The sequence below is a fragment of the Myiozetetes cayanensis genome, unplaced genomic scaffold, assembly GCF_022539395.1.
Source record: "Myiozetetes cayanensis isolate MyiCay16 unplaced genomic scaffold, myiCay2020 scf1, whole genome shotgun sequence".
Lineage (NCBI taxonomy): Eukaryota > Metazoa > Chordata > Aves > Passeriformes > Tyrannidae > Myiozetetes > Myiozetetes cayanensis.
This window is the reverse complement of record NW_026086604.1, coordinates 50,049,154-50,068,408: the sequence shown is the minus strand read 5'-3', so window position 1 is coordinate 50,068,408 and position 19,255 is coordinate 50,049,154. Positions and strand designations below refer to the sequence as shown.

Here is a 19,255-nt window from a genome sequence, read left to right as displayed (position 1 = left end):
AGGCTGCTCTAGTTAATATAATTTGAATAGAAGATAAAGAAACAAAGCTCACACAATACAATTTTAATTCTGCTACAGGGCGACACTGACATCACATTCAACTACAAGATAAAAGCCAGAGTACGCTAGCGTGCACAGATGAAACACAAATATTTTGCACACTGTTGTTTTTCCCAATGTATAACAGAGTACTTTTCAAGGGAAGTAAGAGCAGTAGGGTATGCTAAAATAGATAAGGGTCTATTTGCAGTGCCGTTTCAAAAGAAGGACGGCACTTCATTGTGCTGGTTCATTACATTTTTTTGATCTTCATGGGAAACTTTGGTGCCTCAATGTCTGCTTTGCTTGTTTGCAAATACACTCTTTGCTAGCATATATGAAGTCAATTAGTCATTCCTCTGGGCTTGACTTTTAGCCCAGCATTTTCCCTGTTCTAAAGAAAATAATCTCCTATCTAAAGTTGCATGTCTATTTACCACTTTTCCTGGATGACATCCAGTCCCTGAGCCTATCATTTGCTACACTGTTCTGCTTGGGGGAGAGCAGTAATGTGTCACAGTAGAGCCACTGAGTACTTCCACAGTAACAGGAGCTCCTCCTACTTCACTATTCAAAAATCCTGGCTCCAGTTTTTAAAGTTATATTTCCTTTTCCCAGACATCCCTCTGCAGGCTCTCACTCTATAATTGCTTCCTGTCAATCATCTTCTCTTTGGACAACTGCACACTTACTGGGAAGGAGTGGTGAAAACTTGAAAAAAAAATTGGTCTTGGTCCTAGATGATTTCCCAGCTCTCTGAAAAACCACTGAAACAACAATACTGAGTATTTAAGAGCAAAAAAAAAGAAAATCGGCATAAAAATAGTAGAGGTAGTAATGGGACTGACAATAACAAGTATTGCTGTCAGTGGTTACCCTAATTATTTTTAGTTTGCTCACTGTATACTGACAGACAGCAGCACTTCAATAAAGCCCCAAGACTACTTGTTAGAACAAAGAGTGTCTGCTTAGGCACACTAACAAAGAGCAGCAGCTTACCAACCTGAATTGCCTTATTTTGATGTCTGAAATGTATATACAGCACTTTCTCATTCAGAGAGGTATCCCTGCAGCAGTTTATCAACCAGGCTTAAAACTAGATAGTTTATTTGTCTATATAATACATGGAATCAAGGCTCCTCAAATGCTGCAGGCTCAGTTAATGGGTCATGTGTAGAGGAAGTACTCCGTGGAAGTTAAGAATAAGGGAGGGGCAAAAGGAGTTTCTGTTCCTAAAGGTTGTCATTTGAAGACCACTTCTGCATCATTAATCTAGCATCACACATGTGGTACTAATGTATAGAAGCTTATTGATGGACATTTGGTTTGTCCAGCTCCCTTTCCCTGTAATCAGCTAGTAATTCCTGATGCCTGAGAAAGAAACATTCAAAGAGCCTTGAGAAATCTTTGGAACTTGTACTGACCCTGTGCAATACAATGGAGATCTCTGGATATTGGAGTGAAAATGTCTCTTCTTCCTTTTTATATCACTCACACAGAGAATATACGCTGCAAGTGAAGTAAGTATTGGACTAACTAAAAGAAGAAGAGCAATCCATCGGACAGAAATGGGAATTCGAGTGTCATCAGTTACTTACAGGGCAGAACTGCAACAGAGATGTCTCTTCTGCTCTAGTTTGGTGGTGTTTCACAATTGCTATGTACAAGTAACAGCACAGTTTAGTAAAATAATGACCCAAATGTAATACTCACAGAGAACAGACTCTGGAAAAAAAAGGAAAGGAAAGTGCTATTGTTTGACAGATTAGTCTTTATTCTAAAGGACAATACGGTGAGGACATGAAGGTGAGTTGTTTATGCAGTAAGGGAGCTAACTGAAAAGTTACAAAGTCTATGTTAACACAAATGGATTATGACGTAAGAAACTTAAGAAATAAAAGGTTAGTCACAAAGGAAAAACATTGTAAAATACTGTTTATACTCACAGCTTTAAGAACAGAAAAGAAGCAATCATAGTTCTGCACTTAGATCACACCCATGACATTATTCTGTGGATTTTTTCCTGGTGTACAGCACCATTGTGAACATGTCACCTAGATACTCTTTTGTTCAGATTCTGATCTTGCTGAGTATCAAAACAATTCTTCAGTAATGAAGACTGAGGTTTAATGACTTGATGTATAATTTTGGTTTTTGCAATCTGCTTCTTCATTTTCTCTTTTGGATTAACTGAGCAAAATACAGCAATTTATCAGCTCTCTGTGGACATTTCAAGATTTATATACATTGCAGCTCTACATTTTTATTCCTTTCATTAGGACACTGCACTGAAGCTAGATTAATTGAGGCAAGCCAACACTATAAAAGCTCTGTTGAATAGCAGCAGATGCCTTTATTCTCTGCATCCCTCTATAAAACAAAACTTTTAAAAATTTGAGTCACTATATAAATATTTTCCTTACAAGACAATACAAAGATTCCAGGCATCTGTCTCTCATTAAGCCAATTACTAGTTGTTTAAAATAATCCAATAAAGTCCATATTTATTAGGTTTCTTATTAAAAGTATTATTAAACTCTATAAGCCAAATTCTGCAAATGGAACACGATGAAATGATGAAGAGTGAGCTAGATGGACAAGAGTGACTTGGCAATGAAATGTTCCAGTCCTGACATTTGGTGGGAGTTCTAACTTTGAGAAACACCCACTTAAACAACAGGGGGTGGCTTACTGCTATGAGACTTGGAGATGTCAGCTCAGTAGGGACCAGAGCGGGAGTACAAGGGGGGGACATATATTAAGGAGTAAACAGCTGAAGTGTTAGGGAGGTCAGCAGTGCTCAAGATTTTCCTTAATTACCTGGATGATGGGACAGAGTGCACCCTCACCAATCACAGAATCATTCAGGTTGGGAAAGACCCTTAAGACCATCGAGTCCAACCATTAACCCAGCACTGTCGAGTCCACCACTAAACCACGTCCCTAAGTGTCATGACTACCCTTTTAAATACGTGGCAACTTCACCTCTTCCCTGGGCAGCCTGCTCCAGTGCTCAACAACCCTTTTGGTGAAGAAATTTTTCCTAATATCCAACCTAAACCTCCCTTGGCATAATTTGAGGCTGTTTCCTCTTGTCCTGTTACTTGTCATCCGGGACAAGAGACCAACCCCTACCTTGCCACAACCTCCTTTCAGGTAGCTGCAGAGAGCAATAAGGTCTCCCATCAGTCTCCTTTTCTCCAAGCTAAACAACCTCAGTTCACTCAGCTGAAGAAGAAGAATGATGGTTACAGGAGCTCTTTGAATGCAGATTGTGGCACTAAAATTCTACCTGTCAATGATTAGGATACCTTCCTGACACCAGCAATTTGCTGGAAAAGGGACATAGTATTCTTTAAAATTAAGTTTCAGCCCAAATTTCCTCAAAACTAAAAATGCCCTGGAATTACCTAAGTTACAAAAAAAGATTTGACTTCCAAAACAACACCAGGGTCCTGGGATATTGGAATGGTAAAAACAGTCAAATTAGTAAAAGGTGGTATGACATTAAAAGGCAGTAAAACTGTTTCAGACCCAGTGAACCCTAAACTCCGTTTTTTTCCCCATACTTACAGTACAATAAAACCTCATTAACCACACCCCTTTTCCCATCCTTTGATATAATAAACAGACATAATTCCTTAGTCTGTGGACCATCCATGCAAAATGTCCAAGAAATATCCATTGCTAACAACAATTTAGTTTCCATGAGGAACCTTTTACTGGCTGTAAAGTGCCTGGATTTAGTGCAAAACTGTCAACATAACATGGTGGTCCCATGTCCCACTCTGGCTTCCTACCTTGCCCTAAGTCAGCCTCTGTAAGCTGAATTTTAGTTCTGTAAGAATACATTTAAAAATATATCTGAGACAACACCCCAGAAATGTATGGTTAGCCTTTTTCATATTAGATAGCTGAATTTGGAAGCTTCGGTTCTCTGTAGCTTCATTGTAGTCATAACTGCTGGCAACTAAACTTGTCCTATCAGTTAAAATACAAAAACTTGGTATGATACCAGATAAAACCTGAATTCTAGGATAAACTGAGATAATTTTTCTGCATTTCATTAGAAGATGCTGAAACTTTTCCAGGTGTGGGCAGAACTGCATGGCGAATGGAGTACTTCACTGCTTCATGCACATGTTTCAGCTTTTTAAAATGTGGTGCGTATTAGCGGCATTCAAAATAGTACTTTCTGTAGTGCATTTTTTTTTACCTTTTTCTGCATGAAAATAGACCAACCTTTTTCATGTTCTTATATAATTGCACTACTAAGCTTGAGCATTACAACACACTGCTCCTCCACACTCAAACATAGTCACATGGGTAACCCTATGCAAATATTCCACTACAACAAAAAAAATCATGTTACTACTACACTTACAGATGAGTCAGGTTTCCATGGACTCTGGGACTTGCTAAACCACAAATCGGAGGAAGAGGACATGCAAAACCACGGCCTGTTCCTCCCTCAATCCCAGAAACACAGAATCACTACCCTAGTATAACTCCTTTCCACAGTTGTTTCCATATCCTGACCTCCTCAGTCAGGACATCTTCTCCACTGTTTCTCTGGAGGAAAAAGATTACTTATGGCTGAAAGGAGTAAAGCAGGAATGTAGTCCACCTCCTGCTCCTCACTTTTCCTGGTGTTAGGGAGGAGGACCCCTATCCACCGTGCTGCCTGCTATGCTCAGGAGGAGGAGGTGGCAATGGCCTTGGAAAAGGCCACGATTTAAAAAGATTCAACCTGATCCCCTATAAGATATTTAAGGCAATTCCACTGTTGTGAACTTTAGCTAAAAGAAAACATATTCCAATTTATGTCAAAAGGAAAGACATTTGCTTCCTAACTAGGCTGTCCTTCTACCTCAGAAACGATCAAATATTGACTGATAGCACAATTATTATGTTTTTAAAAAATGCCATAAAAAAATCACAAACACATAATCTCAGTAACAAGAAATAAAAAGCAATCCACAAAACAGCTAAACTTCAGAGAAGCCCTAAATGTTGCAGATAGCATCACTTTTTTAGCTTTCTTTGTGTGCCAGACGCACGTGTGCTTAGTAAATATCAGTAAAAAAACCAAAAATGCTGTGCAAAAAACTGACAAACGGAGGGAAAATATGTCAATCTCAAATCAGATCTACAATTAGACACATAAAAAGCATGAGCAACTTATGAAATTTTTCTTGGATTAAAATGTTTCTGTAGGCTGTAGCTACTGTCGGTTCTATAGACTTGATTTACAATGTAACCATCAAAACGAAAAATTCAAGCTGGTGATGTTTTAAAAGAAGAGACAATTAAAAAGTCACTGGTAAAACTGAAGTGTGTATAAAACTACTAGGAAAGCAGCAAGACACCAAATTTGCTTAGATTTGAAATGTTTTTCTCAGTGCAAACCCAAAACAAATGCTTTGGTGTGGTTTGGAAGCTCAACCTGTTTAATTTCAAAATCCATACAACTGTACCCCTTTTGCTCTCCAACGTAGTTTACTGCCCACACTAGGAGTTTAATTCCACTACCTCAATGTACTGTAAATAATACAAATCTCTTGAAAGGGTCTAATTAATGGAAACAAGGTTCTTTGTAAAATAAAGCACTACTCAGAATAAAAGCTAAAGGATTAGGCTTTAGCATAGCAACTACATGCACTTTGAATAAAAATATTTTGCAATTGGATTTCTTTTTTTTCTTTTTCCCTTTACAGCATCATTAACCTGCAGCCCCAGTCCACAGAGGTCCTATAGTCCAATAGCAAGACAGTGGGCCAAGAAAACTGCAACTGAAGTAAAAGAACTACAAACCACTGCGAATGCTAACTGACTTAAAGAGTAATTTTTGTACTTCATAAACATAAGTGATGTTAGTTCTATAAAACTGACTACCAGTATGGGAAAAAACAAGAATTACCATTTCACGCCACATTGTTTGCTTTGTATATACAGGAGCATTGATTTATTTTCTTCCTCTTTATGTGTGTTAACAGCCATACTGGGTCAAACCAAAGGTCCATACAACCAGTTAGTTTTTCTACACCAGAACTAATAGCAGATGTTTACAAAAAAGTATGAAGAACAGAGCAAACAGAGAGTGAATCTTTCCCTAGCATACCCTTTTAGCTTCTAGCAATCAATGGCTTTCCTGAGCAATCTCTTCCTCAGCCGAGACTGCACACAGTCATTGTGTTTAATAATGAATTTGTCTAGCCCATTTTTTAACCCATTTATAATTCTGGCTTCACAGCATCTTGAGGCAATGAGCTCCACGATGTAATTATGTGCTGTGTGAAAAATATTTCCTTTTGTTCACTTCAAACCTGCTGCTAAATAGCTTTGCTGGGTGCTCCCGATTCCCTGTAATATTAGGAATAATGAATAATTGCTGTTAGCATTGCAGAAGTAACACTGATCTCTGGCACAGCTCAGAATTTCCTAATGGGATATTACAGCAGCCACGAATATGAGTGATATTTCATTACCCTGGAAAGTAGGTAGAGACTTGGTACCGGAACAGATAAAAAGTACTGTCCGTGTCACTTTAAGGATTTCCTTACTCACATAATCTTTACAGAGTTTATGAAAAGTTTATGCCAACTTTAGAGAAGCTGTGGACAGCAGCATTACACAGAGTACAAAAGCTGGAGCTGAAGTATGAATTGGTGAATGAGCAAAATTACAAACTGAAAATGCAGTTTTACTGTAGTTTTTTTTGTCTAGCTTGACCAGAGACACCACAAACAGCCAAAGATAAAAATTAAAGCTAAGTGAACAAAAGCTCAGCAGATAGCACAACCTAATGCAGTGGACAATGTTCTGAAATACTCTTCAAGCTAAGAATACAACAAAGTGTTCTGGCAATGACTAATGGTTGACAGCACATGGAAGAGCAATACAGGGAGCACAAAAGGCTGAAGAACTGTTGCATACAGTCTATCTCAAGATTAAAAAGTATGTGTCTCAACTTGACAGTCATGCTTAGGTTCAGAGGATCTTGGAAGGATGCGAAAAATCTAAAAAGAGCTTTACACTACAAGCTTTTCTCCATCTATTTAAGTCTCCTCTGTTCTTTCCTACCTATTCATATGGGGTTGGAGGTGGCTGCTTTTACTGTTCTTTCATGAGCCAAGGACACAGGATCTGACCTATCTTTCTAACATTTGTTATGGCATACTGGAATTCTTGTAAGGAAAAGCACAGAGATTGCTCATGTGAAGGTATTTACTGTAAACAACGTGAATGATAATATTATCTCACATAAAAACTCTAAGTTCTGTGATACAACCAAGTATTTAAGCATCAAAGGCAAAGAACTTCTGTTGTTTTCTCCAGGACTAATCACAAACTAAAACTTTATGCTTACTTCAGGAACCAATACTGCACCACATGGAAGCTTCCACCACTCCAGAGCAAGCTGCAGGACACATCTGTTCAGAAGAGACTGCTGCCACTGCATGCAGAGGACAGAGACAAAAATCTACAGCGTCACTAAAAAGAGCTTATTCCCCCTTTACAGCAGGCTGCCTTTGCTAGGTGAGTGCAGCCACAGCTATGTCTGCTTCTGAACAGCCCAAACCTGTGCATCAGGGAAGGTTCTCACTTCTTTTTATTCCCTTTGGTGTGTGGTGTAAGAGCAGAAATAGCCTGTCTCTTAGAGACTCAGACCTCTCTTGTAGATGCAAGAGCTTTTCTGTTACATATTAAGAATAGTTATTATTGCACAGGAAAGCACCTTAAAGCTAAATGAGTAATAACTAAGCTCAGCTGATTTTAACCTTACAGAAACACATGCCACTTATTTTTTCAACAGACCAAAGCAGAGCACTGTCAGCCATGATTCTTTTAAAGATTTTAAGGGGAAGAAACTGCACCATTTTTGTGGACAGATATTCAAGCTTCATCACCATTACATGAACATGTCTAAACTATCATGTGTCTGATGTCCTGGTGCTCCTTCCATTTATGTGAATGGTAAAATGTAAAACAGGAAAGAACGTATATTAAAAGCAACTTCAGAACAATCCCTTAAATCCCTTTAAAACCAACTAGACTTAAACACGTGCTTAGGTCTTCCCTGCCTTGGTCTCCAAATTGTGTTGTCAACCTAAACCTTTCAGCTCTTGGGTACGGATTTACGTTGAGTGACTCCAATCTGCTGTTTCTGTCTTGTGAAGAAGTTGTCAGTATTATGACTTTTCATCAGTCTTGAACTGAGCTGCAAACCCAGTAACTCCAGTAATTTTACGAGACTGATGCTGCCATCACGTAATTTCTGAAATCCTGACTCTCACTAACAGTATTTCACAAGTCCAAAAAGCCAGCCTACTTTTACTTCTCCTCACTTCTTGGACTCCTTTTTTTCCATGGGTTCTCCAGACTTCCCATCAGCTTTGGCCTGGAGGCCAATTTTATCCCCACAGTTGTCCTGCTAATCTTTGCCTGACCAAGATGCCTGCACCTTCTCATGTCCTCTACATCTCTCAGATGACTTGCTGAGGATTCAGGACAACGTAACTGCTAATTAATAAGACAGATACAGAGCCAAGCAGTTAGAAAACATCACGGCCCCACAATAGCGCAGGCAGTGGCACGACTGAGATCCTGTGTGAAGGGTATCTGGGGAGCAGATATCACACTGAGACAGAGGCAATGGCAGGAAACCAGCAAGAGAGAATGGAAGCTTGCCAGCCCTCTTGTCTTCCCAGTGACGACCTGGTAGATTTTCAGTGGACTTAGCGCTTCCCAGAGACTCCTTTGGACCAATCAAATCAGAATGTTGTACCAAAAAGAAATCATTCCTGCTAGAAAGTGATGATCATCTGTTCCACTGATAGGACAATTACTCAAGTACTACAAAAAACATGTGAGAAGTCATCTTGAAATCTTGTATTCCAGTTAGAAAACTTCTTAAAATGTACACTGATCCACAGGTTACACAAGAATAAAAGTTTTCAGTTCCTGAAAAATTTATAATATTTAAAATTTATTACTTTAACTTATTTAAAACAAACGCATTACAGAAAATATTGTGTATTTTATGTATTCTGTGGGTAAACTGATGCTAAATGTAAACCCAATAGCTAAATTATGCTAATTTGATTTGAAAAGCGTTCCTCTCGCTTTACAAACAGCTAGTATTAATGCTCTGCTCATAAGACCAGTAATGGACTAAAATGCCTAATTATTTGTAGTGAATAAATGCAATCTATAGAAAGCACATAGGGTGCATATATAATTAATAATAGATTATAATTGCATTTAGCATCATTTGCATAATTTAAAATGGAATAACTACATGACTGATTTTTTATGTCTTTTTAAAGGGCACTAATAAAATATGAAGAAGGTAAGGAGGCTTATATGAGTAGAAAGTAATGAATAATATCTTCAACATTAAAGCACAATATATTATTCTGTGCACATAAATTGGACCAATTCATTTTTTCAGGTGCAATGGGAAAAGTACAGTACATCAGCAGTTTTCAAAAGTAAATAATGTGTTAACTGAAGAAGGGATTACAGATTCTGATCAAATATTCAATGTCTTATTTGAATAATTAATAAGTCAGGCTGGTGCAAATATGCAGCATATAGCCTGCAATGTTTCAAAAACTTCTTTCTTTCAAATCATACTTGTCACTAGCATTTAGAATGTTTAACCTATCACCCTGCTGCTGTGAGCATTAAAGCCATTCTTACATATTTCCCTCTGGAAACTCACATTATGACTGAAATGAAGTTCAGTGGCCCCATTTAGTTTCCTACTGTGGTGTTCAATAGCCCATAATGATGCACAGATTGGCTAAATCTAAAACTAAACCCTAATTTCAATAGGTACAGAGAGAGCACAGATTTCATACTAGCAAAAGCACAGTAGCAAGATTGGTCAGAAGAAGTGACTTGACTGACAGATAACCAGAGTCAGTTATACTCTGAGAAGTCTGCTCAGTACAGTTTGACTATTTCTCAACCAGTGGCTGCCAAAGGGGATGAAGACAAGAAAAGCTGGAGAATAACGGTGCAACAGATTCCACGTGCTAAAATAGTGATGTGTGCATGCTGGTTATTGAAAGAATAAGAATACACTGCTGTGTACATCCAAACATGAGGAAGCAGTAAGATGGAAAAGGTTAATTCTTCTCATTAAAATGATATAACCCCTGTGTTAATTACTTGCACTTATCAGATGTGAATACAGGATTTCCAAAGATCTGCTTAGTGCCAAGTTGACAACAATCACTGAAACTTGGAAACTGCTTCTTTTACTGCTCCAATTTTACATTGCACATGCCCACAAATCTTTCCAGAATAAACTGAGAAATATTTTACACTGTCTTTAGAGAATAAAAGATCCTAATGATGGAGTCATAGGCCAGGGAAAAAGGGAGCAAGATTAAAACAAGTTTTGAAAGATTTCTGTGGTGGCTGGACCCAAGAGGGGAAAAAAACTTCCTTAAGTAAATTGAAACTTTATTACCATGGGATAATTAGGGGCCAGAAGCATATCAACAGAACTGCATGCAACAGTTAAAATTATCTATTTTAAATGCTTAAGCAGACGCACTCATTAAGGATCAGGAATAACATCAAGAGGTGCTTATCATTCTTTAAATGACTTCTAGGTTTTCAATCCAGCTATACTGAAATATGAAACAAATGTCTGCTAAATATCTGTACATGGAAAAGACTCCCAGGGCATCTTCAGGACCATGAGAAATGACATATTACAGCACATTTTTTTTTCTTGATATATTTTGTACTCATTACTGTGTTTGGCACTGCATGCACCAGGAATACCAGACTCAGCGGACGCAGAGAATGACTGAAATAGCTGACAGAGTTCCTACATAAGAACAACCTGCACTTGGTTTATTCATTCAACTGATCAGCTTAAGAATCTATATCTCACGACTTTTGAGTGGGCCAACATTTTCGTGAGTGGATCAATACCACCAGACTCTGTTTTAACTGCTTAGAGGGATACAATGGTCATGAAAAACGCACTTAAAAGCTACCAGGCTTTCCTCAAGACACAGTCTAAACTTCACATCCAAGACTGAGACTGGTAGACTTACATGAAGAAAAACATTGGGCTGAATTAGTCATTCTTGTTCTTTTTTAGGCATCCTTGCTGCCTGACATCACAGACAGTTCAGATTGTTTAGGCTACTGAGAAGAAGAAAACAAGAAGTTCATACCCAAGTAAATCATAGACTGATCAGTACCAAAAAAATAGCTGAATCGCAGCATGAGCAAACAGCTGCCTATACCCTACTGAGAATAATCCTAAGGATACTGGAAGTGTTCTAGTCTATACACTTCTTCAATTTTACTATTCAAACAGATAAAAGCACAAAGCCTTTCTAATGAAGCCATGACCTGCCTAAATCTATTTCCTGTGATAAGGATAAATTCTAATTAAACAAAACAAATTAGAGAGCTGTTTCTGCATATACATGCACTTCTATTTAAATTGTAGGAGAGTGGATTTAGCAAGGGTGGGAGAGGGAAACAGTGTGATTTAGAAAATCCTGGGACACCTTGATCACTACACAGTTAACCACTCTGTGGCACAAGGCAGTGTCATGTGAATGATATTAAGCACTGTGACAGCACTTCTCATACATTTGAAATCTGTTAAGAAGAGAAATTCAGGGCTATTAAGTATAGGTTTAGAATTGCATAAAACTTGCTGACACACCAACAGACATTCAGCAAACTAAGTGTCCCTCCTATGAACCGAAAAAAAAAGTTCCAAATTAATTCCCATTAACTGCCATACAGTTAAAATTGTTGACAACTGATTCTTGCTGATCAACAATGGTAAGTCACTATGAGACTTATTAAAGAATTAAATGGATATCGCATGCACTGTGTCACTAATAACATCAGCTATTTACTAGTGAATGTAGCTTCAGGTTTGAGATTACTTTATTTCAACAACCTGGTATTGGAGTACCTTAGGATTTTCAAACCAAAACATGCTTTGTGGACATGGCAGTTGCTCTTTTTTACTGTTACTTTCAACCTCCCTAGATATGATCTCCCCAGTGCCAAGTCTTCCAGTGTCCAAAAGTCAGCAATAATCCCAAGCAGGAAAAAGTTACCTGGGATTGCTGGAAGGCTGTTGCAGATCCCACAGCAATCTGAAGAAACTAGCACGGTCCTTTGATAAAGGAGGAATAGCTACCTCATATAAAGGACCTTCATATCCCCATTAGCTGGAGTTACTCTTCATTGAGAGAATACTTACATAGTAATATATGCCTATAATCAAATCAGAGCAACATTTCAGTATTAGAGATTGAAGATTCAACTGGGCATTCAGTTTGAGTTCCCAGTTCCATCTAAACAGATGAAACCTGTTCTGAGCCCCATCTAAACTGATGGAACTTGAAAAAAAACCCCACAAACTTATGATCTCTATAGTTAATTATTTCTAACAATTTTCCACATCATTTTTATGACAAGAAAGAAACTGTTACCTGCTCTTGGTTCTTGAGGACACAGATGCTGTCCTTCCTGTACTTACACTGTGGACTAATGCCCCCCATTCCCACCCAATGTTTCAGAGTCTTTCTGTTTTCTGTGTAATTTGTGTCTGGTGGGATAGGAAATAACCTGCACTGATTGTGGTATTGACTGTCTCAGCTGGTGTTGCAGAATATCAAAATCAGAGAAAAAGGTGTGATAAAAATGTACAGGTTGGAAGTGAGGAAGGTTAGTTGCAGTCACAAGGAACATGCAGGAAAAACCAGCACCAGTTGGGTCTTACCAGTAGCTACATCAACATAACATAAAAAAATACCTATTTTTCCTACTATTTTCAGGATTTCAGAACAGGGCCCCTGAAGCACAGGGCTTAGAAGTGTCATGTGGAAGCAAATTTGTCTTCCAGCTGAAACCAAAAAGAAAGAAAAGATGCGACTGGAGACTGGGTTTGAGTGACAGGATTCTAGTCTGTTATGGCTTTACATGACAGCAGAAAATGGAAATAATATCAGACTTCTTTCCTAAGTCAGACATCAATCTAACAGTGGTCTGGAGAAAGCAAAACCTTAAGCAAGCACCTATGGGGTAAACTTCCTCCATAAAAAATCTCCTGCTTGCCTGCAATACTTTCTGTCCCCCAAAACAAGGATCTGTATTTCTACTGGTTTTAGAGATGGTTTTTTTGCCCTATTTTGCTTCTTAAAACCATTTTGTATTTGCCCCAGATTTTCCACTTGCCAGTGAAAAACTTGGTTTCTTTTGACTGTTAGCACGTCTACCTTATCACAACTACCTTAGCATAACTTCTGAAGCTCCATTTCAGTGAACATACTGCTATGAAGACAGAATTTCTTCCATACCCCCACTTACTCTCAACACTCACCTCCAAATCCTCTTTGAATTATCCATTTTTTTAATGATCACCTTTCACCACAATCCCCCAGGGTATAACTGAACAATGACCATGGTCAGATAAACTATTTTTCAATAGTTCTATCCATCTACAACAGGTGCTAAGAAGTGCTCAACTGAAATGAATTGTTTAACAATACATTTCATGTTCCTGACCTTGACAGGCACTGTAAGCCTGTCTTCATCTATTTAACTGCAATGATTATGACATTAATACAGTTATGTTGGTGCAAGACAGCAGAGTGGAGACCATGCAGCACAAAAGGGACAAAATCAGTGCAGTTTTATCTTGACTGCATGTAACTTCACTGTATTAGAAACAGTATTTGTTTAATGGCATAATATAATTTCCTGACTGAAACAGTTAACCACCAGAAAACTTGAGAAAGGATGTGTTTGACAGAAGGGGAAGGGAAGGAAGATGAAAGACAGTGGGGGCAAGGCCTTAAAGATAAAGCTACATGGAGAAATCTTTTTTTAAAACTCTGTTATTGACCGAGTCCTGTTAGTGACAGTAAGTGAGGCTGATTTGAGCAGGATACCCTTTGCAAATCTTGGGTTTTCAAAGAAACCCCTCGTTTTGAGATAATGGAAGCTCAGAACTCCCCGTCATGGAACATAATGTGAAATTGATTTTCCAAGGCTCTATCTACACAAAGTTGCACTGGTTTAATTAAAGGTGTGGTTTAAAATCAATTTTGTTAAACCAGTCCAAGCTCCTGTGTGGACACTCTGAAATTGATTTGAAACTGTCTTATGTCAACTAGCTTTAATTTGGTAAAGAACCAATTTATACTGAGGAGGCACCAATTTAAGTTGATCCAAATACAGGGTTAAAAATAAAACATATCTGAAATTATAAGGTTTTTGTTAAATTTCTCTGTTTCTGTCCTAGCTATGCCAAGCTATGCTGGCTTCCAGTAGCATAGTCCATGTGTTTAGGAAGGAGAGGAACTTGTTTCTTGGATTCTATGGATTTATGGCCTTTTGACAGATACATGTTCTTGAGAAAGAATACACTGTGATAACCAGGGAGTCTGAAAACAAAAGGTGAAAGGTGTAAGGAAGAAGAAGCAACAGGTTGTCAAGACCATTTTTCTCTCCTTCTCTATTTATTTTGTTTCTTTAATGCAGAAAGCAGATGAGCAACAAGCCTACTTTGTGGTCAGTAAAAGCTCTCCCATGCTGTAGTATTGGGGAACAGGTTAAATAACCCAAAATTAGAGCAGGGGAGCATGGGAAATCAGGCCAATGTTATCCTGTAAGTCTAACACTGCTGAAGCTGAGATCAAATCTCTCCTTTCTTAAGGCTCTGGCAGGGGATAGAAAGGATTTTAAAAATCCACTGCAGACTAGCTCTGGGGAAATTTCCCCAAGTTCAAGGATTTCTGTGCAACCCCAACCATTCACACTCCAGTAGGCTGCAAATGAAGATCTGCATTTGAGTCCACAACTTACAGAAATGCATTCACATTTTTTGACGCCTGAGAAACTTAAGGGAAGCAGGCAGTGAACTCATTCCTGGTGTGCTGCTAAGGACGTGTCTGCATTTCCTCTGGTTCTACAGGCACAGTTAGGCACAAGATGGGATGCTGCACCGCTCCAACCAAGTGCCAGGGCTTGATCCTGCTTGAGGGAACAGCAGATCGCAGGTGCCATCGCAGAAACAGGGCCAGGCTGTGCAATGTGTTCCTGCTGATACTCAACTGAAGTCTTTTCAGTGACAAGAGCAAAAGCATTTCTGCTCCTCCCAGAAGGAGAACAAAAGGGCACCATCCTGCAAAGAAGGATGTTCCTTCAAGCCCCCATGCACTGGGAGCTACAGACACTCACTATCCAAAGTAAATCCTACTGCAAGGTTGAGCACTGAGTGATTCAGTACCAACCTGCCACTGCTTAAATATGATTTTTCAGCCTTTATTCTTTGTGTTGGTTATTTTACAACAAAAACTTGTTCATGACACCAATAGGACTTAAAACTACATACATGTGCTCAGAGGGTGAACTATAGCCCTAATTATTGGGAATAGTGGCCCTAATTATTAGTTTTTATTGTAAAGTACTTAAAACTATGCATGACAGTAAGTGCTCTATATCCTTGCACTCCTCTGAAGTGTTCCTAATGGGTAATGTGCTACTTTACTTTCTGTTGAGTTCAACAGATTTATTTTCACAGTGAATCCTGTGTGAATTCCTCCTGAATCAAACTCTCTCCCTGGTGAGACTATATAATCCTGCTGTCTTGTTAGAGCAAAAACCATCTACGAGACTTCATTCAAAACAAATCCCCTGTCAAACTATTTCTTCCTTTTCATTTGGACATTTATCCTTCTGATAATATATAAGCAAAAAATTCTTTTGTTGCCCAGTTCAAATTTGTAAAGAGGACAGAATCAGTCTGACAGCAGTGTAAACAAAGAGATCTGCAATCTTAGCAGGGCTAGAATATATTGGGCAGTTGTTCACTGCATATGGAGGTAAAACAGCAGTACTGTAGTATTTCAATGGGAAAAAACCCCTCAAAGACATGGCTACTTATAAAAATTCCCATATATAAAGAGGACTTTTTCAGATGCAGCTGCACTATTTCAAGTTCCCCTTCCCTGTCACTATTAACAAGCTGCACCCTAATGTATTGCATCTACTGGCATTAGTCATGACTACACCTACTGTCTGTAATGGGGTGCCATTCATCACCTTGGTAGGCTCAGAATTAAGTGATTTTCCTGGAAATTGTTTCTCAGCAACATCATTTGATCCGCTGTAGTTAAAAAGCCATGTCATTGGTTGCACTATAAATTCCATTTTACAGTCTTCATTTTTTTTTTGTAAATTAATTGTAGTTTTCCTCTAGGCTTAACGCTGGTATAAAAGGTTTTGGCTGATGAGCAAATCTTTTCCAAAGACAAGAATTTTCAATTCTATCATTTTTAAATAACAGTGGCATAAAAAACCTCACAGGAACAAACTTGTTTAAGTCAGCTACACAAATGAAAGTTGACAAGTGATTAGCTCCTTCTGGGAATGAATTGTTATCTATGTTTTAGGGGAAAAAATGTCTTCAGTGACTTTGGAAGTGGCCTGAAGCATGGGTTTTAGAAATCTAATACTACAAATACCAGTTTAAACAATTATATATTTAAGCAATTCTTATAACATGAAATTGCCATGACAAAGCGTGAAGTTAAAAAAACACCATCTCTGGTAAAATGCAAGCAGTATGCACACTTGTAAAAACTCAGCAATGTACTAGTAATTGTATTAGCCATTTTGAAGGACCTGCAATTTGAATATATTAGTTCCTACCTTTAAAACTTAAGTATGGTATATTGAATCTCTAGAGCAGTGCATACCCAATATGCCCAAAGAGAAACTGCTGCTTGCCCAACTGGATGGAAATAATTTAAATGACTTTGCTGTTTGTCCTCCTCCCTCTCTTTCCATCACATAAAAGAATGAGATTTTTCTTTTTTTTTTTTTTGGCTTCTGCTTTGAGGACACAGAATTAAAAGTGAATCTGTACCATTCTCCTTCTTGCTGGCTATGTCAGAGCCACATCAGAGTATGACCCATTTACACCCTCTGATTTCTCACATTTTAATGTCCAAGGAAAGGAACTTCAGGGCTGTGTACTGGGTTGGAGATGCAGTGTAATTTGGACAGGTTCCTCAAGTGGACAAATGGACATTAACATATACAGAGGCCAACACAGGCTTTGTCAGGTGTAGCTTGCTCCTGGAAATGGGAGAGTGGACTGCTGGTGATCAGTGTTTGCTTCCTAGAGCACACAGCAGGGAATGATCTTTTCAAAAAAATCTAATTACACCATCTTGGGTCATAGTCCACAACAAGTATTAGAAGTCAAGAGAGTATTTCAAAGGTGACAGCTTCAAGTCTGCCTACAGATCAGACCCCACAGGTTCCTATGCATCTTCCTACCTGATCAATCAGAATTATCTCAAAAATTCTTTGACAATTTACAGTCCAAACCTCATGATCAATCTTATGTACCTTTCCCCTATGAAGTATTATGTTTGTGCTACTTTGTTTTGTGGGTCCAAATCCACTGAATTGTAATCTGCAAGGAACTACTTGCTGTAGACATCTTATCAACCCATATTAGTGTTTCTGTATGTGAGAATCATTCACAAGAATAAACTACTTAAATGCTGAGCTAAAAGGCAGAGAAAAGTGGGCAAAAGACATTTGTTGCTATCCCCTAGCAATTAAAATATTTGACCTACGCAGATTTTTAAAGGGTCTCATATCTTCCCTCACATTAGACAAGAAACCCAGGTTGGTAAGTCTCTGTTCATTCAAATATATGATTTGGATGAGGAGTGGTGCATTCTTGAAACTCTCTAGCAAAGCTAAGTTTTTGAAATCAGGCATAATATTACTCTAATTTTTGGCATGAGAACAAGTTCTGCTAGTTTTTTGCTTTTTTTCACTTAGTGAAGTGACTCATCTCACAAGGAAGTCAGGATCCACAGCGTAGTATGCTGAATTCCTACAATATTTGCCAGGATGTAGTGGTCATGACATTTAAAACAAAGATGATGACAGGGAGGAATAGGTTAATCTAGCATGAAATGAAGAAACAGAACCTGAATTTGAAAAAAAAAAGGAAAAAAACCCAGACTATAAATTCATATGAAAAATAATGAGGATTAGAAAGAGCCTCCAGCTACTCCAAAATGGTTCAGGCACCACAAAACAAATTTTATAGCCCTATGGGACTCTCTAAAGATTTGTGCACTTCCTCTCCATGATGAATGCTGTTATTCCAAGAAATACTGCTTGTAGAACTTGATTTCTAAGCTAATATATTGTTACAAGGTACCTGTAATTAGACAATCTGCCATACAGAACACTGCAAAAAAGCTATATTCTTCAGTAGTAAAAGGAAAATATGAGAAGTTCTGGGGGAACGCTAGTGGACCTGTTTTTTTGAATATTTTTCGAATTCTAATTCACAAAATTAGAATTAAACAGAGATTTCCAAGGAATCCTGGCTGGCTACAATCAGAAAATTTGCTCATTGTAGAGGTGATCCTTTCCATTCAGCATGTTCTCTCACACAAGAAGATGGTTTACTTGGTTGAGTAATTATTTTTCCTCTTCTGTGGTACAGGCAGCAGACAGATACAGCCAACAGTGCAGAAGACAAAAATAATCAGTTCATTAGACCTGACACTTACTTCATATTCCTCTTTAAATCCATAGCCTTCTGCACACTTCATCTGGGTGATGTGCTGTAGCAAGTCAGCTACACGGATGGCTGGATGGAGCTGTCCGGTCTGGTAGGGCACATCCACTGGATCTCGCTTCTTGTAGGTATGGGATTGGACCAGGCTGCTTGTGTCACTGACCATCGTATGGGTTTCATCTAGAAAAAGAGCATCTCACAATGTACTGACTCATTTTCACTTATTAAAAGAAACAGAAACTACACAGATTTCTAGAGGAGTGGCAGAAATCTGACGCCATCAGCATTGCTTCTGTCTGTGAGGGCTACACCAGAAGAACAGTAAATCCATGGAGCAGTTTACACAGGAAAATTGCAAGACTGATTGGAATGAGGCAAAGTCCATAGTTCTACAATGGAAGCATTGCAGAGCAGTCCAAACTCTAATATTGTTTTAAATATCACTAGCTGATTGTATTTTAAAAACAGGCATTTGGTTTTAAACTGCACAAAAGTTTAAAACTGAAACTTCAACAAGTTCCACGGAATGAAATTGGACTTGTATTCTTCAGAGATTACCAAAGAGCTATGTTTTACACTGCAAATTTAGAGCAAATG

At 38.3% G+C, this 19,255-nt stretch overlaps 2 protein-coding genes across 12 annotated transcripts in view; both read right to left on the bottom strand.

Annotated features, from left to right (window-relative positions):
- ARHGAP28 (Rho GTPase activating protein 28) overlaps window positions 1–19,255 on the bottom strand; it is a 723,491-nt gene that overhangs the window by 37,788 nt on the left and 666,448 nt on the right. The gene's annotated exons all lie outside the window — the stretch shown is intronic.
- Window positions 1–19,255, bottom strand: part of PTPRM (protein tyrosine phosphatase receptor type M) — a 449,317-nt gene that overhangs the window by 69,205 nt on the left and 360,857 nt on the right. For all 11 annotated transcript variants that reach the window (XM_050306131.1, XM_050306135.1, XM_050306149.1 and 8 more), the window contains one exon: window positions 18,651–18,838. In XM_050306131.1, coding sequence (XP_050162088.1) covers window positions 18,651–18,838 — 188 coding nt within the window. The remainder of the gene's footprint in view (window positions 1–18,650; window positions 18,839–19,255) is intronic.